The sequence below is a fragment of the Typopeltis vanoorti genome, chromosome 2 (assembly GCF_054136105.1).
Source record: "Typopeltis vanoorti isolate ZY-2024b chromosome 2, IOZ_Tvanoo_1.0, whole genome shotgun sequence".
Lineage (NCBI taxonomy): Eukaryota > Metazoa > Arthropoda > Arachnida > Uropygi > Thelyphonidae > Typopeltis > Typopeltis vanoorti.
Genome location: NC_143550.1, coordinates 137,471,120 through 137,496,175, shown reverse-complemented (window position 1 = coordinate 137,496,175; position 25,056 = coordinate 137,471,120). Strand labels below are relative to the sequence as shown.

At 34.4% G+C, this 25,056-nt stretch overlaps 1 protein-coding gene across 2 annotated transcripts in view; it reads right to left on the bottom strand.

Moving 5' to 3' along the window:
- Positions 1-25,056, bottom strand: part of LOC150109456 (trafficking kinesin-binding protein 1-like) — a 574,911-nt gene that overhangs the window by 359,291 nt on the left and 190,564 nt on the right. For both annotated transcript variants that reach the window (XM_090413241.1, XM_090413254.1), the window contains exon 4: positions 18,530-18,634. In XM_090413241.1, coding sequence (XP_090269367.1) covers positions 18,530-18,634 — 105 coding nt within the window. The remainder of the gene's footprint in view (positions 1-18,529; positions 18,635-25,056) is intronic.

Genomic DNA, 25,056 nt, shown 5'->3' with positions numbered 1-25,056 from the left:
TAGGGAGGAGACGTCAAAACTAATCGTTATGTCAGTATGTTGGAGTGAGAGGTTTTTCTATACCGGCTTTGAAGTGGGCTGAGTTTTTTTTTATGTGTGATGGTGTATTTCCAGTATACTGTGTGAGCAGTTTGGCTAATTTGTATGTGGGGGAATCAGTGCATTCCTTCCACTATGAGAAGTAATGGCACATTTTGTTTATGTATTTTTTGGAAGTCCATATATTTGCCCCTCCCCGCTCTGAATTTATTATTTGGGGGGGACAAATCTAGAATTAAAATGTTTTCGTTTGTTGGCAACTTCCACATGCTAAGAAGTGACCTTCTTAAGGAACCTTTGGAGTGTTCTAATTTGGAAGCTGGTGAGATTATATCCTATCTAACAATAAAGCATTAAGTTTACCTGTGTAGTCGGTTTGGCTGAGAACTACAGTGGCATTTCCCTTATCCGCTTTGGTGACTACTATTTCTTTGTTTTTCTTCATTTCTTATAGAGCTTTATATTCTCCTTTGGATAGAATGGTTGGTTTTTGGTGGTCTTGCTTTGGTAAGAACACTGGCTACATCCAGTCTGATATTGTTGGCGATATGTTTGGAAGGTTGCGGATACCACGTTCTATCCGAATCATTTCTTTGGCCGGTGTTTTCTTAGGAGATATAGCGAAATTGTGGCCACGTGCCAGTATGTTGAGTGCCTCAGGCTTCAAAGTAACGGAAGAAGGGTTGATTACAGTGTTGAGTGGTTGTTGAGGTTCGGAGGTAGAGTCCTTTTTGCAAGTTTCCCAATTTTTGATGTGCAGACTTCGTATCTTTTCAAATTCTTTTGCTGCCGAAGTGCAAGAGATGTAGAGAATCATCCGAAGATTGTGGTTTAGCATGTTGGAAAGCTCCTCTAGTGCTCGAATAGCTTTCTTTATGTCGGCTAGGAGAACGTGCATAGCAGTAATTTGTTCTCGTAGTATGGCAAATTTAGCAGGGTTATAAATGCAGAAGGCCTGCTGTGAAGGGAAACGGTACTTTAATTTACACAATTTGGGATTACCTCAATATCCAGGCAGCGTTTTAAGAAGGTCAAATGATTTAGTTGTCTCGATATCTTCAGCTTTAGTTTGCCATATTGACAGACCTTGCGTGCGATAGAATCTCCATGGATGATCCTAATTCTTATAGATAGACGTGTTACCAACGTATAAACCTATTAAATTATTTAAGGAATTTACAACATATACTGGAATATTAATTAAAAGAAACTTTAATAGGTTTGCAGCTGTAAACTGTCCTACTTTGGCCAAACAGGAAGGACAGCAAATGTCAGGATTTCAGAACACAAAGACTACATCCAGTTTCACCACAGTTTCATTCTGGGGTGACCATGCACTGGATACATTGGAAACACAGAATACGTTGGAAGAAAGCCATGCTAATACACAGCAGCAAATTTAAATATGAAAGATTGTTCATGGAATCACCCTCAGCTCTAAAAAACTTTCCAAACCTCAACAAATTTGGATGCATGAGACTGCCCCAAATTTGGGAAGCTTGCATCTTGAGAAATTCAGCCCCAACATTATACGGCCTGCTAGGGGCATCTTTAGAACTCTAGGAACAACGGTAGTTTTCTCTCTTCTGCTTCATTTGCTTTTTGTAGTGCCTGCATGCACGTGTCATTGTTGTATGTTCTCATGAAAATGACAATGTGACATTGCCGAAATATAGGAGGTATTTATTAAAGTTTCTTTTAATTAATATTCCAGTATAAGTTGTAAATTCCTTAAATAACTTAAATATAAAGAGCCAATAGGCTTCACTTCAGATACCCTTTGGTATCTATTTGGTCTAGCTACTCACTGATGAAGCCTCAAAAAAGGCTGAAACCGGTCTGAGTAGTGACCTCACACCATAATGTAATAACAGCATACATTTCCTAGGAAATGTGTTTTTACATTATGGAAAATACCAAGAATAGCGATCAGAACTTTACAACCTTTGCTGCGAGTTTCCTGAAATTGTACTATGTACTAGGACTACTTGCATTAGCTCACGCTAGTAATCGCCGATTCTTTTATAGTTTACTATATATTCAGCATGAAACTCTCTGATTCCAATCTTTGAGTTTTTTTATTCGGTTTTAAAACAATGTGGGATTTAATAGCCCCTTAATTTTAATAATCCTTAAATAATTTAACAGACTTGTGCATTATTAGTTGTTATACCAGTATGACCCTGAACTTAATTCTTTTCAAAGCCTGTTCATTTATATATATCTTGTTGGTGACCTACTTGGCCAAGTGGATAGCATGCCTGCCAACCAACAAGCTGTGGGGTTCAATCCTACTGCATGCATAAACATTTATAGATGTTTTGTAGTAGTAAATGAATTTTCTCACCAATTGCTAGACCACGTATGTCTTAATGGAGACTTGAAGATGTTTGAATATTTTTGAAATTTTATGTCTGCTGTTTAGCACTGGTCAGACCACAAGTAAACTATTGTAGACCACAAGTAAACTATTGTCCTCAGTTTTCATTAAAATGTGGAAACACTGGAAAAGAATTACAGATGGGTGATCAAAGCAATATCTGAACTCTGGATTGGTGGTTACAGGGAAGACATGGCCTACATTAATTACAAAGAAATTGTAATTAATGTAGGCCATTTCTGTACACTGTCATAAAACTTTGTGATTTGTCTATCTATATATGTGCTGCTGGTCCAGATTTATGTGTTTGTTTTTTTTCCTTTTTTCCCCCCCCCCCCCTCCATATCCTTAATGTGACATGCATATTTTTCCTGACTGGCTTGTTTGTTCTGCACAGCAAATTCCATGTGAACAACTGATTTTGTATACTCCCAGTTTTTTGAGTGATGAATTAGGGAAGTTTTGGAGAGCAAATAATTTTTTTTTTTTTTTAACTTAGGAGAAAACTATTTTATACCTTGGGACGATATTTTGAGATCTTTTGTGACAGATCACATGTAAGGAAGCAAACTGCTCCTTTATTATATTCCTGTTCTTTCTGTCCATCTATTTAAGGGAGTTATTTTAGAATGTTCTCTTCAGGATTTTAGGAAGGATAAGAATCAGGTGTTCTTAGCTTCCTTTCTCTGTAAATTGGCTTTTTAAAATACCAAATTTTATTGTGACTGCTCATGATGGGAGACTGCATTGAAGCATCTTCATATATGTGTATGTTGATTTCAGGATGACAGCTCAATGAAGATAAAGAACTATACAATATAGATACGCAGTATTGCTACCTAATATATGATCTGTTGCAGATAGTATCTCAGAGATGATATTGCTTCAACAAGGAATGAAAGTGCTTTCTCCTTGGTAAAAAAAATCTCATCTGCTTTGCCTTCCAAAACCTTCCCATTCACCACTCAAAAAGCATCAGTTGTTCAAGTGGGATTTATTATGTGGGAGAGAGAAGCCAGTCAAGAGAAATATGCATGTCAGTACACATCAAGGACATGAAAAAAAATAATAATAATAGAGAGAAATCATTAAGTAATATGGAAGAGTATAGAAATGGCCTACGTTGATTACAATTTCTTTGTCATGGCATTCCAAAAATCATCAGTAATGTTAAAAAACCCTAATCAAAGTAACAAGAAACAAGATTTAATCCTACATCAGGTTTGGTCATCTTTCATCAAAAAACCTAGCATACATATGAATGCACGCATGCACACACAAAGATTTCTGAACATTCTATGCATCACATTACTAGTTATCATATGTAAATTGCATTCATAACACTGTTTCTCTATTTCAAATATTCTGTATTGCTGATATAATATTGTTAATGATATCAGCAATATTCTGTATTGCTGATATCATTAGCTTGCTTGTTGCAAAATCTTCATTGTAACATCAGTTTAGTGTTTTTATTTCACTTGCCAGAAGAAGTATAATATAATGCTCAGAAAATTAAAACTCAGTAATCCTTGAAGTATGGAGTAATTACTTCGAAAAATTGCTAAATGAAACAAGTGATAGTACAGTGGTATAAAAACACTCAACAGGCATACAGTCAGGAATACATATCCACACTTGAAGTAGAAAAAGCCATCAAAGCCTTGAAATTTGGAAAGGCAGCAGGAGTAGATGATATTCGACCAGAAATACTAAAGTATGGTGGTATAAAAAGTCTTACAGCAGCTGCACTGCATAGTTCAGAAGGCCTGGACAGAGGGGAAAATTCCTGATGATTGGAGTATAGCTCTCATAGTACCCATATATAAAAAAGGAACTAAAACTGAATGTGAGAATTACAGAGGTATTTCCCTACTGAGTGTTCCTGGTAAGATTTATGCCAGTATACTTGAGAAACGGTTGAGAAGAATTCTGGAACAAAAGCTTGGTGAAGAACAAGCTGGATTCAGTCCAAATAGAGGCTGTCAGGATCAGATCTTCACTTTACGACAAATAGTCGAGAAAGCATGGGAATATAACAAAGATCTGTATTTAAGTTTTGTCGATTTGGAAAAGGCATATGACAAGGTGCCAAGAGAAAAGCTATTCAATACGCTACAGTTATATGGTGTCAATGGGGAATTATATCAAGCAATACTTAGTCTTCATTTGAGTTGTAAGTCAGCAGTTAGAGTTGAAGGAAGTATAGGAAGATAGTTTAATGTTAAATCTGGAGTGAGAGAAGGATGTGCATTATCCCCTCTGTTATTCATTATCTATATGGATCACATTACGAAGGAAAGTGGTATTAAAAATTATATCAAAATTGGAGATGTTAATGTCAGCTCTTTGCTTTATGCGGATGATGTTATACTTCTAAATAAATCCGCTACAAGTCTGCAAGATTCCCTGACTAAATTGAATAATTGTTGTAATAGATATGGTATGAAGGTCAGCAATAAAAAGACATTGAAAATGGGCAGAATCGTTGAAAATGTCCACTGCATTTGAACGGAGAACCTGTGGAACAAGTAAAACATTTCAGCTACTTAGGCACAATTTTTAATGAAGATGGTAAATTAAATATGGAAATAGACAACAGAATCAACAAAGCTGGTATGGTAGGAAGTCAACTGAGTAAATTCATATGGAATAAGAGAGAAATTAGTCGGAACACTAAATTAGCTGTATACAAGACAGCATTCAAGCCAATTTTAACTTATGGATCTGAGAGCTGGGTCAGAAGTAAAACACTGACCAAAGACTAGAGACCGCAGATATGAGAGTCCTGAGAAAGATTAGAAGTGTGAAGATGGCATCAATGGCAATATCATATTAAAAACTAGGATATTAGAAAAGAACTTGATATTATCAGCATCCAGGAATGCATTAGCAGAGCTAATCTCAGGTGGTATGGTCACTTAAACAGAATAGGCAAGGAAAGATTAGCAAAACAAGTGTTCTCTGGCAGGTTGGCAGGAAAACGACCCAGAGGAAAACCAAGATATAGGTGGATTGATATGGTACAATGTGCTTTAGACGACAGAAATATAAGATCTGATAATGTTGGAGTCTTGACAAGTAATAGACTGATTTGGAGGAAAACTGTAGTTAGGAAGTTAGTAATGATGTAAATTTTTCATGTAGTACTATCATATCCTGTACACCCCTTGAGGGTACATGGCAGGAATTTGATGATGATGATGATGAACTGGTCCAACAAATAGTCTCCATGTGGCATATATGCCAGACAAATTTTCTACATGTTCCCCATCCACAGGTTGTCTCTGAAGTAAAATGACTGTGTCTGGTCTCTAGAGGCACCTGGATTACCTAGTCCTTAGCTTTCATGTGTTAATACAAAAGGTTTACAAATTTCATGGGTGAAATTCATATTGAGAAAGGGAAATCTGTCTGCACTAAATTTTTAACCCTTTCCTTGTTCTGTCTCTCTCTCTCTTCAAATCTTTTTAAGATCATACTATAATGAAAACTGTATGTATTAAAAATCAAAGGCCCTAAAACTGAATTCTGAAGTTCTACACTTCTAAACAGCTTGCTCTTAAATCACTCTCCTTGAAACACTGCATCTTGCCAGTTGTTATTGTTTGGAATTATAGTCAAGTAACTGAGACCAGTGTAGTATGTCTTTTAAACTGCATGTGTTTTTCTGGCTGGCTTGCCTGTTTTGCAGAACAAAAAACAAGTTCTCAGTCATCTACCTACAGGGCCGTGCGTTCAGTTGTGCAGATTGAGTGCCGCACTAGGGCGCTTGAAAATAGGGGCGCCATTTCACCACGGGAAATAATAAAAAATATATATATATATAAAAAAAAAAAAAAAAGCTAACACCTTTTTGTTCCCGTATATATAGGGAGTAGGCGAGGCCATTTAGCCCTATCTAACTTTTGGAGACTGACTGGGCAGTTCAATCTCCACTGGTAGCCAATCAGAGATAGCTGGCCCAAGGCTATTACTAATTAATCGGTATGCAGTGAAGAAGGTGGCTAGCAAGTGCCGCCATCTCGTGGTGCCTAACCCTATCACAATATTTTTTAATGTCTGAAAATAGTGTGGGTTCGATGGCCGATTTTCTTGAGTTTGTGGGACGAAAACCCTGAGTTTCTGGGAGAAAAAACCCGCTAGTCCGTGCCAGAGATCGACTAACTCGGGAACCAGTCAAGAAAAGGCTTAGTTCCTCTAGTCGGTGACTAGATTTGAACGGCTTTTGTCGTGCGGTCAAGCGCCGTAGAGTGCAAACGCCACTTCTACTGAGCTACACAAAAAAAAATATAAATTTTCTTATTCTTGAATTATATCGTACTATATAAATTACACAATTACAAATTATATTTAATGCAATAAAAATGAAATTTTAAATCAGTCAAATTATTATGAATTCTTAATAATCTAACAACATTTTAAACTTAATACATCACCAGTTTTATTATAATTTGTTTGAAGTGAAACGTTATCAATATTACCACAGATTTTATTTCACAAAATAAGCATTGACTCAGCGAAAATTGTATAAATATTCTCGATTGTTTATTATATTTTTAGTGGAAATTGTTAGTTTAAGACAGACCGTGAATTCATTCTTATGCTGTGCTTTGCCCGGTACCGTCGACAGGATGTAGCATAGAGGCAGCATGTCTCACAGTGCTGCTTAATAAGGGTGCTCATTCAGCCGTATTACGGCAACAAGATATTTTACAAAAATGCAGCGTTTAGTTTACCAAATAAAAAAGGCGCCATTTCCCACTGACAGTTAAATGTGTGCTTATATTTTATTAATAAAAAATTATAGTCATATATACTAAAACTAAACATTGTAGAACCCACTTATTAGATACTTAAGGAATGAACCCATAAAGTTGCTTGCCTGCAATAAACAATACGCCCTCCACAACAGCAACTATACTGCAGAAACACGAAAACCAATTAGTTTTATCATGTCACTGAATAAGATTCACAGACATTTGCAGACTGTGTAATATATTTCTCAACAAATAAAGTAATTACAGACAACTGGGAATATAAACACTAACTAATGAATCACATCTTCCCTCCAACAGAAGCTGCTATATACACTCAAGCAAACCCCATGTTGCAGGTGCAACATATGGTTTTGCTTGACACTACCCCCATCATGAACGTGTTAAAACTAAGAAATATATAGTGAATGCATTTCAGATATTATGGAAATCGGTTTAAGGGAATTAGCATTTCAATTCAAATGTCAGCTTGTTTTGTTTGGGTTACACGATCTTTTGTTAATACCCACCAATCATATGCACTTCTTAATAGTTGCTTTTTCTCTACTGGCCTACAATCGCGCACATCTTTTACTTCTCATTAGTAATTTGCAAGGATTGTTCATTATGTATCTCAAGTCTTAAATTATTGATAATTTTTGCTTGATATAATGGGGACTATTTGGGTAGATAATTTTGATTTCACACAAGGAAACCACTCTCGAGGACAGAAGAAGTGATGGAGAATAGAAGCTTCTTCTATTCTCCATCACTGGGATATGGGTATGACTTGCCCATCTTATGGGTAAGTCATACTCATTTTCAATTTTTTTTCTGAAAACTTTTTCCGAAAATCCCCGTATATATCTCGCACCATGATTTTTTTAGTTTTAATTTTGGGAAAAAAGTGCGAGTTATAGTCGAGTAAATACAGTAATTTTTTATCTTTCAAATTGTTAAGTATGGTCATCGGTTAAAGACTGGATTTATAAAACGCACAAAAGAGAGCAATATAGCGATATAGAAATAAGCAATTTCACTCCTCTCATTGATGATAAATTATTTATATCAAGTAAAAATGTATAGTATCTTTATAAATTTTGTTCTATTAAAAATAAGTCATTTTTTTTGTTTAAATGTACATCTAAATTCGAATAAAACAGACATTTACAATGAAATATATTTTTATTTATTTATTATTATTATTATTTTGATAAGGGTATTTTGAAAAGGTACTTGGTAATAATGAAAATTAAAGAAGGGGTACACTGATATCTGAAGTTTCAGAAACAGTGCTCTATCCAAAAATATTTAATCTGAAACATAGGTGTATATTACGATGTTCGTTTTCTTAAATTCCACTTCGAATTTGGATAGAAGAAATAGCGTCTATCCAAATATGCCCTTCTTACATTTTTTTCAGCATCATTTTCAATTTTGAGTGTGAAACATATTGAGTGTATTGTGTATTCTTTGTTTAAGTGACTTTGGACAATTTTTGACTGATTTTAATTGTGTACTTATTTTTGGATTTTTGACAGACAAATAAAATTTTAAAGGTAATAGTTTATAAACATTAATCAGTTGAGGGACCATAGCTAAAAATCCCGTATATATATATGCGGGATAGACTATTGGCGTGTCAGGCTGATTAGTCTACGTTTATTAATTTAATTCGAGCGCGGCTCAAATTAAATTAATAAACATAGGTATTTATGAGCTATAAAACTCTTCAGATGATCTAGGTTTGCTTACGCATACTGCAATTAGCCCTTTCTTGATACTTTTCTGATGCCTTTTGCATCATTTCATTTTGTGCATTACAGTGTTACTGTGCAGTTGCCTTTCGTTTTATAAAATATATTTTTTGTTGTTTAGTAAATTTTTTTATGATTTTGGTTTATAATTCACATAAAGTAAGTATGTCTATTATATTTTTGCAAAGTTTTAAAATCAGTTAAATTGTTTTATTTTAGTTAATTATCTTATTTTGAAAACAACAGATTTTTATGTTATATTTTTGATTAGAAAATAAATAATTTTCAATAAGTGATTTATTTATATATTTCTTCTTGTTCTAGTTGGAAGATATTACTAATTGCTTTAATAAATAATTTCAATATTTTAGAAATTTCTTAATTATTAAACAATTATGAGAATGTAAAAAGTATTAAATAAATATCACTGAGAAATCAATCACTGGAAAATATATCTACATGTTAATTTTCAAAAAATACCTAAATGCAAGCATATTTATTATTCAAAACATCTGAAAAATCAAGTTCTGTAATAATAAAAAAAAATAGTCAGTCTTGGCCCATTCACCCTAAAAATAATAGTCGGTGAAGGGGTTTAAGGGAAAATTTCAGAAATTATTTATTTTGGTGGACAACTTTTAACGCTCTTCTTATTTTAAAGTCTAACCAAGTTGTTAACCCCTAGATGTCGGAAAAAAAGCCAAAGAAGTTATCTGGTGCACAAAACAGGAAAAGACAATTGCAATGAGTTCAACTGGAACATAAATTGGCTGGATCGCTGAATAAATTTTTAACTTCAGGACCACATAAAAAATGAAGAACAGAAAGTTCTGACGAAGCAAGTACTCCGTGTAGCTCTACTACAGAAAAAGAGAGGACACAAGATAACTATGAAGAAACAAATGTTACATGCGAAAATGAAACTGGCCTGACTAGACTGTCTAGAGAAGTTGCAGCAGAAGAAATATTGGATTCCGACTGAGCAAAATCCGAAACTTCAAATTTTAATGTTAATGATCCAGGTACTTGGCCAAAACATATAACTACCAAAGTTAGAGATTGTTTAGTAGAGCATTGCCAGCATCAAGTAGTTAAAGAATTTCTCAAAGATGAATCTGGCCACAAGTTTTCCGATTCATACTATTATCGAACTTTAGCAAATGGAAAAAATCTTTTACGAAGTTATTTAGTTTATCCAGAATCGCAAAATTCTGTTTCTGTTATTATTGCAAAATATTTGGTAGTCAAAATTCTCAACTTACTATTGAATACGGTTGTAACGATTGGCAACATTTGGGTCGTATACTAAAAATACACGACAAGTTCCGCACACATTAAAAACTGTTCAAAATACAGCGAACTTAAAATGTCATTGATTAAGAAATGCACTACTGATTGCATACAACAAAGATTATATGAAACTGAGAAAAAATATTGGCAATCTGTTATAGAATAGTATATCTACATAATACAATACAAAGAACCTCTAGCTTTTAGCGGTTCTTCACAAAAACTTTTGAAAATGATAACAATTTTGTAAAGTTAGTAGAAACTGTCACTAAATTTGATTCGATAATGGCAGAACACTTGCATCGCATCCAAACATCACAAAAAAGAACACTGCCCATTATTTAGGTGATAAAATACAAAATGAAATCATCCGTATAATTTCTGAAGCCATAAAACAAAAAATTTTAGAAATGGGTAAAGAGGCGAAATATTATTCATTAATTCTTGACACTATTCTGGATATAAGTCACACAGAACAATTATCTGTTGTTATTAGATTCGTTAATCAAAATAAAGATACAAATATAGCAGAAATTCATGAACATTTTTTGGGTTTGCACTCTGTAGAAGATACCACTGGGCAAGGACTATTTCAATTTGTAAAAAATTATTTAAAATTAATGAATATTAACATTTGGGATTTACGCGGCCAAGCTTATGATAACGGTTCAAATATGCGAGGAAAACATAATGGACTGCAGAAAAAACCTTGAAATAAATTCAAGGGCTTTTTTTATTCTCTGTGCTGCTCATTCATTAAATTTGTTAGTTAATGATGTAGCTAAGATATCCTGTGAAACTAAATTTTTTTGGGGTAATACAGGAATTATATAATTATTTTTCAATATCTGTGAAGCTTTGGGCTATATTAAAAAAAACATATTCGTGTTTTAAATTTGAAACCACTTTCTGCTACTAGGTGGGAAAGCAGAGTAGAAGCAATAAAGCCACTTAAAAATAATATCAAGGAAATTTACCAGGCTCTTTTTGATATTACAGAAGATGAAACTAAAGATATCGATTCTCGAGTTCAGGCAGACAACTTAATTTCAAAGATTTATTCATTTAAATTTATTTGTTCTGTTCATGTTTGGTATGAAACCTTATGTCTTGTAAATGTTGCAAGCAAAATAATGCAAAATCCTACATTTGATATAGGAAAAATTACAGAAAATCTTGATTATGTTATACAAGAATTAAATACTCGCCAAACAGACAAATATTTTGAAAATATTATTAGAAATGCAAAAGAAGTAGCAAACGATCTTAATATTGATTCTATTTTTCCAGACATTCGCAAAAGAATAAAAACAAAAATGTTTGGTTATGAAGCATCAGATGAGACAACGCATGATCCTAAACAAAATTTTAAAATAAATTTTTTCTTTGCGATTTTAGACACGACAATAACTTCAGTCAGGGAAAGATTCATACTCTTAAAACAACATAGCGAGGACTTTAAAGTTATAAGAGACATTAGCAAATTAAAAGATTGGAGCGATAAAGATTTAATGAAACATTGTAAAGATTTGCACTTAAAACTGAGCGACAATCAAGATTTCAACAATTGCGATATTGATGGTTATGACTTTATTTGAGGAATAAAAAAACTTTGCAATGTTTTATTTAAACTTTGCAATGTATATCCGTAGCATTAGGAGAAAGAGGTTTTTCAAAACTGAAACTAATACAAAATTATTTGCGGTCAACAATGTCTGGAGAGTGTCTAATGGATTTATCAATTATATTAATTGAAAAAAATATTATGGATTCATTAGACATTAAATACATTAAAAATTTTGTGGCAGCTAAAACAAGACGGATAAATATGTAAAATAAACCTACATTTATACTAATTGTTATATACTTAAAAGCATATCTCCAAATTATCTTTGTTATGTAATATTTCTTTTTATATTAAAATAAAAGTAATTTTTGTTTATATAATAATATATATATAATTATATATATACACACACACATGTGTGTGTGTGTGTGTGTGTGTGAGTGTTAAAGATACCAAGCTATTTTAAACCTAGTTTTACTCCATTTCCCAAGTAAGCAAACAGACAAGTAAGTCAAGTTTGCACCTGCAAGTATTGCAAGTCTGGGTGACCCCACACGTAGTGCAAGTCAAGGCAACTTGTGGTAAAGGTGGATAAGCTCTGATCACTCTTCTTAACATTTACCCTTAATGCAAAGCACATCTCCTGGAGGAGATGTATGATGCTATGCATTAAAGGCAAGGGGCCACAACCCAGATCGGTTTCAACCTTTATTGAGGTCTCATCAATGGGAGCCAGGCTAGAAATACCAAGATTTTAGTAAGAGCGTATAAGTATTTTACCAGAACAAGTTACCATAAGGTGTTTTAACCTTATTAAATAAATAAAAATCTCAGGATGAGAGATAGATGTAGAAAGTATTTTATCTTGGGTATAATAAATGTTAAAGATACGAAGCTATTTTAAACCTGATTTTACTCCATTTTCCAAGTAAGCAAACAGACAAGTAAGTCAAGTTTGCGGCTGCAAGTATTTCAAGTATTTAAAATAGCTTGGTATCTTTAACATTTATTATACCCAAGGTAAAATACTTTCTACACCTATCTCTCATCCTGAGAATTTTATTTATTTAATAAGGTTAAAACACCTTATGGTAATTTGTTCAGGTATCTAGTAATAACAGAGATTATAAACTAATTATAAGCTCTGTATTACTAAAATTTGGTATTTCTAGCCAGGTTCCCACTAATGAGACCTCAATAAAGGTCGAAACCGGTCTAGGTAGTGGCCCCATGCCTTTAATTCATACATCTCCTCCAGGAGATGTGCTTTGCATTAAGGGTAAATATTAAGAATAGTGATCAGAGCTTATCCACCTTTACCACGAGATGCCTTGATTTCCACTATGTGTGGGAATCACCCAGACTTGCAATACTTGCAAATACAAACTTGACTTACTTGTCTGTTTGCTTACTTGGGAAATGGAGTAAAACCAGGTTTAAAATAGCTTGGTATCTTTAACATTTATTATACCCAAGGTAAAATACTTTCTACATATATATATATATATATATATATATATTCTGTTGTATTTATATATTAAGGAATAAACATTTTTGAAAAATTTCATTATTAAAAATTCCTTATTAATGAATTTCAATGATTACAATGTTCTACTACTGTTAAATAAAATTTATTTTTATGTATGCGTATAAACTGTTTTGTACTCTTAACAAAGTAAAATTTTTTGCAAAAATTTTTCATGGAAACTTATTTTATGGGAGCGCTGAAAAAAGTTTGGCACAAGGGCGCCTCCTACCCATGGCGAAGCACTGTCTACCTACAAACAATTTTCTGTCTATATTAATAATCATTAGTAGACATTTTTAATCAGTTGGTTTACCTAAAAAAAAAATAAAAAATGATGGTACAACATGACAAAATTTCATGCCAGCTGGGGTGTCGCCCGGTTAAACAAGGCCCCCGTTGTTTTTGCCAGGGAACCAGGGTGAACAGCGAAAAGTCAGCTACTGGAACAAATCTGAAATCAAACCCCAACTCACCATCACAAGAGTTAAAGATCGGTACTATCAATGTAAGAATCCTGAATGGCAAAGAAATGGAGCTAGCTGAGGAATTAGATAAGTACCAGATCGACATAATAGGGGTGACTGAAACAAAAAAGACCAAAACTGGGTGAGATCTTTCTGAGCAATAAATACAAAATGTTATATTCAGGCAATGACAATCAAGGAAAAGAAGGAGTAGCCATAGTATTCAACACAAAATACGAGGCTAATCTTCTTGAATGGCAGTCAGTCTCAAGCAGAGTAATGTGGGCAAATATGAGAATGGAGAACTGGACAATGAGACTTATTTGTGCCTATGGTCTCCCACAGAAGGTTCTACTAAGGTAGAAGTGGAGGAATTTTTTGATGCTTTAGAAAAAGCAACTGACACAATGAAAAAGGAAAAGTTGGTCCTTGTTGGGGATCTAAATAGCAGAGTAGGAAATGATTGTCAAACATACAAGAATATTTTGGGAAAATTTGGAGAAAAGAGCAAAGCTAATAATAATGGCAAATATCTGTTGGATTTCTGCTCAGGACATGGACTGGTTATTAGTAAACCATGTTCCAACATAAAAATGTGCACAAATTCACATGGAGAGAAGAGGCAAGGAATAAGAAAAGTCTCATTGACTATGTTATTGTTGATAGTGATGTTTACTCCCTTGTGCAAAACACCAGAGTGTACAGAGGATTTGAAATTGGAAATGATCACTATTTAGTGTTGAGCAGGATAAAATTGAATTTGATATTGAAAAGAATAACATGTAAGGAAGTTTTAAAGCGAATAAAAGTTGAGCAGCTCTCAGATGTGAATTATGACTAAAATACACAAAGATTATTGAAGAAAAAAATGAAAGAGTTTGAGAACAGGTATCAAACCTTGGAGATTCAGTGGCAAACCTTGAAGAAAGCCCTGATTAATTCAGCTAGAGAGTCATGTGGTGAAGTTGTCTGCAAGGATAGAAAAATTAGAACTCCCTGGTGGACACAGGAAGTTAAAGAGGCAGTGAAGGAAAAGAAGAAAGCATATCAAAAGTTCCTGTCAAATAAGTCAGCTTTTACTCTTACAGAATACAGAGACAAATGTAAGAAAGCTAAACACTGTGTAAAACTAGCTAAACAAAAGTCATGGGAGGACTTTGGCAAGAATATAGAAAATAAATATCAAGAAGGTGGCAAAATATTCTGGAGGTTGTTGAAGAAGCTTAAGAATGGAGGAAAGAGTGCTGTAAAAGGAATTAGAGATGATAAAGGTGACATGAAAACAGGAGAAAAAGATATCCTTGAAGTATGGAGTAATTACTTTGAAAAACTGCTAAATGAAACAAGCTGTGATGACATCACAGTGATAAAAAACACTGACCAGGCATGCAGTCAGGAATACATATCCATACTTGAAGTAGAAAAAGCCATCAAAGGCTTGAAATGTGAAAAGGCAGCAGGAGTAGATGATATTCGACCAGAAATGCTGAAGTATGGTGGTATAAAAGTCTTACAGTGGCTGCACTGCATAGTTCAGAAAGCCTGGACAGAGGGACGAATTCCCGATGATTGGAGTAGAGCTCTCATAGTACATTTATATAATAAGGGAAATAAAACTGCATGTGAGAATTACAGAGGTATTTCCCTACTGAGTGTTCCTGGCAAGATATATGCAAGTATACTTGAGAAACGGTTGAGAAGAATTGTGGAAGAAAAGCTTGGTTAAGAACAAGCTGGATTCAGGCCAAATAGAGGCTGTCAGGATCAGATCTTCACTTTACGACAAATAGTCGAGAAAGCATGGGAATATAACAAAGATCTGTATTTAAGTTTTGTCGATTTGGAAAATGCATATGACAAGGCGCCAAGAGAGAAGCTATTCAATACGCTGCAGCTAAATGGTGTCAATGGGACATTATATCAAGCAATACTTAGTCTTTATTTGAGTTGTAAGTCAGCAGTTAGAATTGAAGGAAGTACAGGAAGATGGTTTAATGTTAAATCTGGTGTGAGACAAGGATGTACATTATCCCCTCTGTTATTCATCATCTATATGGATCACATTATGAAGGAAAGTGGTATTAAATCTGATATCAAAATTGGAGATGTTAATGTCAGCTCTTTGCTTTATGCGGATGATGTTATACTTCTAAATAAATGTGCTACAAGTCTGCAAGATTCTCTGACTAAATTGAATAGCTGTTGTAATAGATATGGTGAAGGTCAGCAATAAAAAGAAAAAGACAATGAAAATAGGCAGAATCATTGAAAATGTCAACTATGTTGTGAATGGAGAACCTGTGGAACAAGTAAAACATTTCAGCTATTTAGGCACGATTTTTACTGAAGACAGTAAATTAAATATAGAAATAGACAACAGAATCAGCAAAGCTGGTATGGTGGGAAGTCAATTGAATAAATTCATATGGAGTAAGAGAGAAATTAGTCGGAACACTAAATTAGCTGTATACAAGACAGTGTTCAAACCAGTTTTAACTTATGGATCTGAGAGCTGGGTCAGAAGTAAAACACTTGACCAAAGACTAGAGACCGCAGATATGAGAGTCCTGAGAAAGATTCGAGGCGTGAACAGATGGCATCAATGGCAATATCATATTAAAAATGAGGATATTAGGAAAGAACTTGACATTGTCAGCATCCAGGAATGCATTAGCAGAGCTAATCTCAGGTGGTATGGTCATTTAAATAGAATGGGAGAGGAAAGATTAGCAAAACAAGTTTTCTTTGCAAGGTTGGCAGGAAAACGACCCAGAGGAAGACCAAGATATAGGTGGATTGATACGGTATAAAGTGTCTTAGACGATAGAAATATAAGATCTGATAATGTTGGAGTCGTGACTAGTAACAGACTGATTTGGAGGAAAATTGTAGATGGGAAGTTAGTAATGATGTAATTTTTTCATGTAGTACTGTCATATCCTGTAACACCCCTTGAGGGTACATGGCAGGATTTAGATGATGATGATGATGGTTTACCTATGGACCACTGTAAAAAGCTTTGCTGAATTCTAATTAAATCTTATTGTAGTCATTAGTATGATCTATTTTTCTTGAGGCCTGTTCATAAAATGTAAGCAAGTGTGTGTCATAATGTGTCTCTCTTCATTCCTTCCCTTATATGATTCCTAATTACACTGCTCAAAACAATTTTAGTTTCTGTTGGATAATTATTAATTTCTGCAAATAATTATAACTATTAGGTACTTTATACACGAATAAATATTTCTTACTTATGAATAGGGTGTAATTGATGAGATATTGTTTAAATAATCGATATTTATTACAAATTTAATAAATTATACTTTTTAGCATGAAATAATTTTAACAAGAATAACAACAAGAATAGCCAAAAACACTTTTGTTAATTTTAGTAGGGCATATGGTCTCCATTAATAGCCCAAACAATGGTACATCTTGATTGCATGGACTGGATAAGATGTTCAAACAGTTACAGTTCTTGTGGGATATTTCCCCACTCTCCTGTGAGAGCAATTTCGAGCTCTTGAAGCAATCGTGGTGGCACCAGTTGAGCAGAAACGCACTTAGCTAAAGCATCCTAGGAATGTTCGATTACAATGTGGTGAACAGGCAGGCCAGTCCATTCATTTAATACCATCTTCCTCAAACCACTCTTGTACCAAATTTGCATGGTGTGGACAAGCATTATCATCCATAAAAATGAATTCTAGGTCAATTGCAGCAGCATATGGACGAAACTATAGGTTCCAAAATCTCATTGCGATACCTTTGGGCTGTTAAGAATCCGTTTCTGATAAAACAGAGATCAGTATGGCCATCTATACTTATTCCAGTCCATACATCAAACTCCCACCTTGATGTTATTGTCTTTCACAAACAAACTGTGGATTATTTCTTGTTCCACTTTAACGTCATATCAAGATACATCAGTTATCTGGTTGCTGAATATGGACAGAATATGGACTCATCACTAAAAAGTACATGAGCCCAATTCTCATTTGTCCAATTGCGGTGTTCCTGTGCCCAAATTCTGCAGGCTCTTTCATGATTTGCAGTAAGTGGAATGCAAACTATTGGTCTTCAAGAGTATAAACCTATGGCATGAAGACAATTTTGTACTGTCTGTGTCGATACCAGCCTCCCTGTTGCTGAGGAAAGTTCGCTTCGAAGTTGTGTTGCGTTAGATGTTCGATTTCTTCTTGCAAGTAATGACAAATACCGATCATCTCTTGGAAATGTTGATGATGGCCAACTTTGACATTGTCTTTGGCAAACATTTCCCGTCTCCAAAAAGCGATTCCAAAGTTGCAAAATTATACTTTGAGATGCACAACACGCTGGAGCGACAACTTGCCGTGTTTGTCCAGCTTCTAATCGACAATGGCTCTCCAAGCCATGGATTCTGGGATATCACATTGCTCTGCCATTTTTAACAAAATAATGGGTGGTAGGTGACACAAGTTTACAATTGAAGTGATAATTATGCACTGTGGAACTGAGCGCAACAAGCCATACTTTTATACCCCCCACATGCTAATATGGCTAAGACACGTTTCGACAAGTCTTAACATGATTTTGTATGCAGTTGCGTGTTTTGCACTGTTGTATATTAAGAATATTTTAAAATAAAATTTGTAAATTATTTTTATAACTTTATAATTTACAAGAAAACCAAAATATTCCGTAAGTGTTTTGAACAGTATAGTTTTTCAAGAAAATCAGCAATTAATAGCAAAAAAATTCTCACCTGAGAACTCTGTAAGGGTGTCAGCTCTAAGGCGATAGCGTGGAATCTGTTCTTCTAATAAGCTAACTAATTCTACTTCCGCTATATCTGAGCTATTACAAAGATCTGTAAATCAGAAATTAATACATTATATAAATTTAAATGCTATGAATTTGTGATCACAAATTCTGCAGGATACAATGAAAAAAACTATTGCTAAAAATAGTATCTTGTACAAATATAAGATACTATTTTGATAGCCCTTTCTTAACAAAAGGATTTTAGAAACTTATATATCTTACAAATAATAAAAAAAAGCAATAATTCATTTTTTTTTATTATTATTGTTGAAGATACAATTTTCTAGATCTACTATTCAAAAAATTCAAAATTCAAAATATTCACCATCATCAAATTCCTAACATGTACCCTCAAGGGGTGTACAGGATGTGATAGTACTACATGAAAAATTTACATCATTACTAACTTCTACCTACAATTTTCCTCCAAATCAATCTGTTACCTGTCAAGACTCCAACATTATCAGATCTTATATTTCTCTCTTCTAAGGCACTTTTTACTGTATGAATCCACCTAAATCTTGGTCTTCCTCTGGGTCTTTTTCCTGCCAACCTGGCAGAGGACACTTGTTTTGCTAATCTTTTCTCTCCCATTCTGTTTAAGTGACCATACTGAAATTAGCTCTGCTAACACATTCCTGGATGCTGACAATGTCAAGTTCTTTCCTAATATCCTCATTTTTAATATGATATTGCCATTCAAAATATTCATAGATACTTATAATACAATAGACAACTGGGTATACTTAAACAGCAGATGCAGTTTACTAATTGATACATTACTATCAATTAGTTATCAGTTCAACAACATACAGTCTAGTGGTTTTTGTCAGTAGTCTATACAGAATGAATTTCATTAAATAATAATTTTTTTGTTCATAATGCCTTTATATTTGATTTTGTTTTTCGCTGCATATTTGACTGATTAGTGGAATGCATATTCTGCTAATATCAATTATTAAGCACTGTTATATAACAGTCAATATAGATATGCACTGTTTTTCTTTGGTTTCAGCTAACTAAAATTGTTGGTATGTTCCTGTAAGTAATCAGTTGTATAGACAGAATGAGTTATTTCATTAGTTTCTTTTTGTTAAGGCAAGATGCTAATCTCAATGTTGCATAAAAGACATTTTGTGAGAATATTTTCAGTTAGAGTTACATTTTTGATAGAATGTTGTACCACACTCCTTCCTTTGGTTTTTCAAATTGTCAAACATGAGGCTAAGTGTCATAAAGTGGAGTATTATAGTTCGCCCACTATTTCTAGATCCCTTCTTGGCTTGGTGCCAAGAATAGTCGATTCATGCTGAAGGGGAGAAAGAAATGAAGGATGTACGAATTGGTCGCCAACATACGAAATCACGTGCTTTCTTGTCCTTTCGCTGTACTAGTACTAACTTGATTTTTGTTGTTCTCTTTTTGCATTATTTTTTTTATTATTAATTTGTATGATGGATCCAATACAGTCAACAAATTCTATTGTTACACGTTTCAGTAGCTCTTGCAAAAGAATATTGAATAATGTGCTGACATTCTGCGAAAAAGAATCGTCAGAAGGCCGTCTTCTTGTTCCCCTTTCTCGAGTCATAAAACGTGCAAGTGCAATTGCGGGCGTATCGGGGTCGACTGTTAAAAGAATTCGTAGGGAATCAAAAGGTGAAGGTAAGCCAAAATTTAAATCTCCTAAAAAAAAGCTCCAGAGAAAGAAAACCATCGAAACCATAGCTTTGAATGATTTTGATGTAGACGTTATAAGAAGAGCTATTCACGAATTTTACGTGGTCGAGAAAAGAGTGCCAACTGTTCCGAAATTGATTCCTGTACTTAAAGAAAAAATTAATTTTCCTTGGAAAAGAGAAACTTTAAGGAAAATACTTCATGAAATCGGATTTTGTTTTAAAAAGTCCCAGAATAAAAGGAAACTTATCATGGAGCGAAGTGACATTGTTTTATGTAGAACGCAGTATTTGTATTAACACTCTACGTACATTTTTCCAACTGTTATACAATCAAAATAGTTACACTTTAAAAACAGCAATGTTCGTAAAAGAAAAGCTAAATTTTCCGACCTGTAATAATAAACAAACTCAGTTTGTTTATTATTACATCCCAGAAGCCAGACTAATTACCCTATTATCGGAATGGATTCTCCTTTTTCTGACATGCGCAGAAGTGTCGAGGGACCTCAAATCGGTGGGCGAACTATACTGTATGTATGTATGTATGTATAATATATATAATTTTTTATAACAAAATTACAATTACAAGATCCCCATACTAAGTAACAATATCAGAAATGCACCGAAAAAGGAACAACAGAAAGCTTAGGAATAAAACGGCAAATGGAATACAAAAAAAAAAAAAAAGCAAAGTGGATACTAGATCCAACACTATTTCAAAGCAGATCTATTTCGAATGTGTGTAGAAACTATGAAAATTTCGTAAGTTGACCTGAGAGCTTACAAAAATACAATCTTCAGCATCTCCGAGTTGCCTTAGCTTGCACTACTTAAAAGACATGGATGCTACCCAAGTGTCCATATATTTGCCTTTTATTAATATTATTAAATACAAAAATATTAAATATTATTATTATCATTATAATATTATTAATTATTTATTAAATGATTCACCTTTTATTAGGAAAAAAAGGAAACTTGGACAAAGAAAAAGAAAAAATAATAAAAACAAGAAAGTTACCAGAAATAGGTAAATTCTGAGACAGCAGAAGCAAAAACAGAGATCAAAAGAAACAGTGCAAGTGCAAAACAAGAAATAAATAAATAAATAAAAAAAAACAGAGATAGAACAATTGTAACAGAACTTGAAAAAGATATATCTAAGCCGCAACCAAAAACCTATAAAATAAAATACATGAATGAAGAAATAAAAGAAAGCCTGTGTAGCTCAGTGGATATGGCTTTTGCACACCATGGCGCTTGGCCGCACGAAGGAAGACTTGGTTTCGAGTCTAGTCGGTGACTAGAGGAAATTTTTCTAAGCCTTTTTTCTACCGGTTCATGAGTTAGTCAATCTCTGATATGGGAAAGTGGGTTTTTTCTCCCAGAAACGCAGGTTTTTTGTCCCGTAAACTCAAGAAAATCAACCATAGAACCCACGTTATTTCAGACATTAAATACGAGTTGTTAGTGTTAAGGATCACGAGATGGCAGCACCTGTAGAGCCGTCTCTCTCTTCACTGCATGCCGCTTAATTAGTGATAGCCTTGGGCCAGCTATCTCTGATTGGGTACCAGTGGAGATTGAACTGCCCACTCAGTCTCCAAAAAGTTAGATAGGGCTAAAAACGGCCTCGTCTACTCCCTGTATATACGGGAATAAAAAGGCATTAGCTGATTTTTTTTTTTTTTAGAAATAAAAGAAAAGGTAAAATTACAAACAATAGATTCAGAAAAATATGTAACTTATTTTCAAAATCTCTGGACTGAATACTAAAACGTTTTAGTATTCAAACTCATATTATCTTGATGGTTATCAATAGATAATACCAGCAATACTTTGTCCAGTAATTATCTTTCCTGATATTACCCTTCTGGCTTGTATCATTTCCTTTTACTGGTTAACAGATTACTGTATAATTTGCCTTGTATTCTGTTTCATTTAAACTGCATTATTCTATTCTACATTTTGTTTCTATGATGTGTAGAAACAAAATGAGTGTACATTATAAGTGATGTACACTCGTTTTGTTTCATCTCATAATATTTGCTACTTTTTCAACAGTTAAAACAAGAACTACATTCTTTGATAAACTGAATCATCAGTTAATTTCAAATCTGATGGGATAATTGAAGTCTGTGTTTGTCATCTTTTAATGGTGTTCATATGTTACTGAAAAGCATACAGTTCACAGATATAGTACAACTGAGAACATAAAAAAAAAACAACTAACAAACAGAATCGTTAACCTAAAGAAATGACAGCATGATTTTAAACAATATTAGGGTTGTCATTAAAAAGAGACTGCAATCATACACTTTAGGTTATCAAATTTGCACAAATTAACTAAATCCTTCAATTGCAAAATCACATACAAAGCTGAAAGGAAATGTGTTTTGCATTATGGGTAATTGAGGAAACAGATATGAAATCAATAACGTCTATGTAAAATAGTATAATATGAAGATACTTCATTAGCAAACTGTTTACTTACACTTGAGTAAAGGATTAAAACAAGAATATAATTTCCTCTCAAGCATGCTATGCTAACACTATGCACAAATATGTGACTAAATCTAAAGTACAGGATGTTCGGGATAAATTTGACATATTTATAATTAATTATATTTTTCCGTAAGTTACATGTATTAACACACACTTCTCTTCATTTAAAAGTTTGGACCCTTCTTCATTCATATACAAGATGTCAGAAAGGATGGATAGCTGGAACCCACCTGAATCATGGAAGAGAATAACTTGTATCATGATGATTCGTGCCCGCCATCAAAATAAGGATATTACGACTGCTGCCCAATGCTCCCTGAATACAGTAAAAACAATCAGGCATGAACTAGAGACTTGCAATGGTGACTACGAGGATGTAGCAAGAAGAAAGATCCCTAGCAGACGATATGATTGCATCGTTCGTACAGCAGAATTCCTCGCAAATCTGCAGGAACAGGTGTTGAAGAAACCTGGCATTGGAATTCGGGCTTTGTTCGTGGAGTTGCTAACTGTAGTCAAGCCCTGGATAACAAGGGTAGCCAATGGTAGGCCGTATGTATGGCAGCAGGATTCGGCCCCTTGCCACACCTCTGGGAAAAATCAAAAATGGTTGTCTGAAAATTTCTACGACTTCACCAGTCCAAATGTTTGGCCTCCAAACTCCCCAGACCTTAACCCCATGGATTATTTTGTATGGGGCGCAGTTGAAAAAGACACCAATCGCACTTCCAGTAATACAAAAGCCCAGTTAATGGATAAAATTAAAACAGTTTTTGCGGCCCTTCCCAGGGAGACTGTAGCATCAGCTTGTTCGAGGTTCCGAAGCAGAATTGAAGCTGTGATCGATGCTAATGGTGGTTATTTTGAGTAAATCTTGTTGATAGTATTGTAATTAACTCTGCCTGTAATGTTTTTTTGTCAATTCATTAAATTTAATAGATACAAAGAAGATTTTCTTTTTCCTTACGAAACTGTCAAATTTATCCCGAACACCCTGTATATTATTAACATCTGACCTCCATGGAGTCAGACTCATTGTCAGAGGTACACCAATCATACACAAAGCTCATCCAACTGTGCCTTAAACTGCTCATTCAATCTTTCTACATTCATAACACACTCATATGACACATTCCACTCACCAACCACTCTTCATGCAAAGGACCTTCTCCTCACTGCTATGCTCACACACTATACAGTTTCCAGGGATGGCCTCTTGTTGTACCTTTCTCCCATTCAGTGCCGGATTTACGTATAAGCTAAAAAAGCTACAGCTTAGGGTCTTGCAATCTGCCAGGGCCTCAAATAAAAAAAATGAAAAGACCAGCTGATGTAATTTAAAACAGTAGGGAGCCTCTGGGTTTTTATAGCTTAGGGCTTCAGCAAGTCTAAATCCGGCCCTGCTCCCATTCTATGAAAAAATTCTTCCATGTCAAGCTGATAACTCCTGACTAACTTATATATCTCAATCATATTCATCCTCATCCTAGTCACAAGGTTTTGCAATTTACATTCTTTCAATCTGTCTTCATACTGCACATTCCAAAGACCAACGACCACCATTGTGAAATTTTCTCTGGACCTTTTCGAATATATATCCTAATCATCATGAAAACCCAGTGACCAAATTTGTGCACAATAATCCATACAATGGCATCATAACCTCTTTATTTTCACACATCTGGGTCATCCACATCATTGCCATTATCCGATGCAACAACTTCACAACTTGTGCAATGTGGCCCCTGAATTTCAGGTCCTTGTCCACCATCACTCCCAAATCTCTCATCATCTCTATCTCCTTTAAAATTTCCCCACCAAGTGTATGCTTTGCATCCCATTGTTGCTTACAAATTTCAAAACCTTACACTTTGTAATAATGACTTACAGTTCCATTTACCTGCCCATTCATACAATCTATTTAAGCTCTCCTGTAAGGCCATGACATCTGCTTGACTCTGTTGCTCTCCCCAATTTTGCATCATCTGCAAACAACTGCATATCACCAATTAAACCATCCCAATATCATTAATATACAAACTGAACAACAATGGCCCCAATACAGACCCCTGAGGCACACAACTAGTGCCCCTCCTCCTCCTTCGGGACCCTGTGTCCCATATACAACTTACTGATACCTATCTAATAAGCTAGTCACTTATCCAACTCGCTAGTCTGTTATCCAATCCTTTTTTTTCCCCCCAGTTCCTTTAACAGCTTGTCGTGTCGCAGTCTATCAAAAGACTTTGCAAAATCTAAGTATACCGCTGTATATGCATCT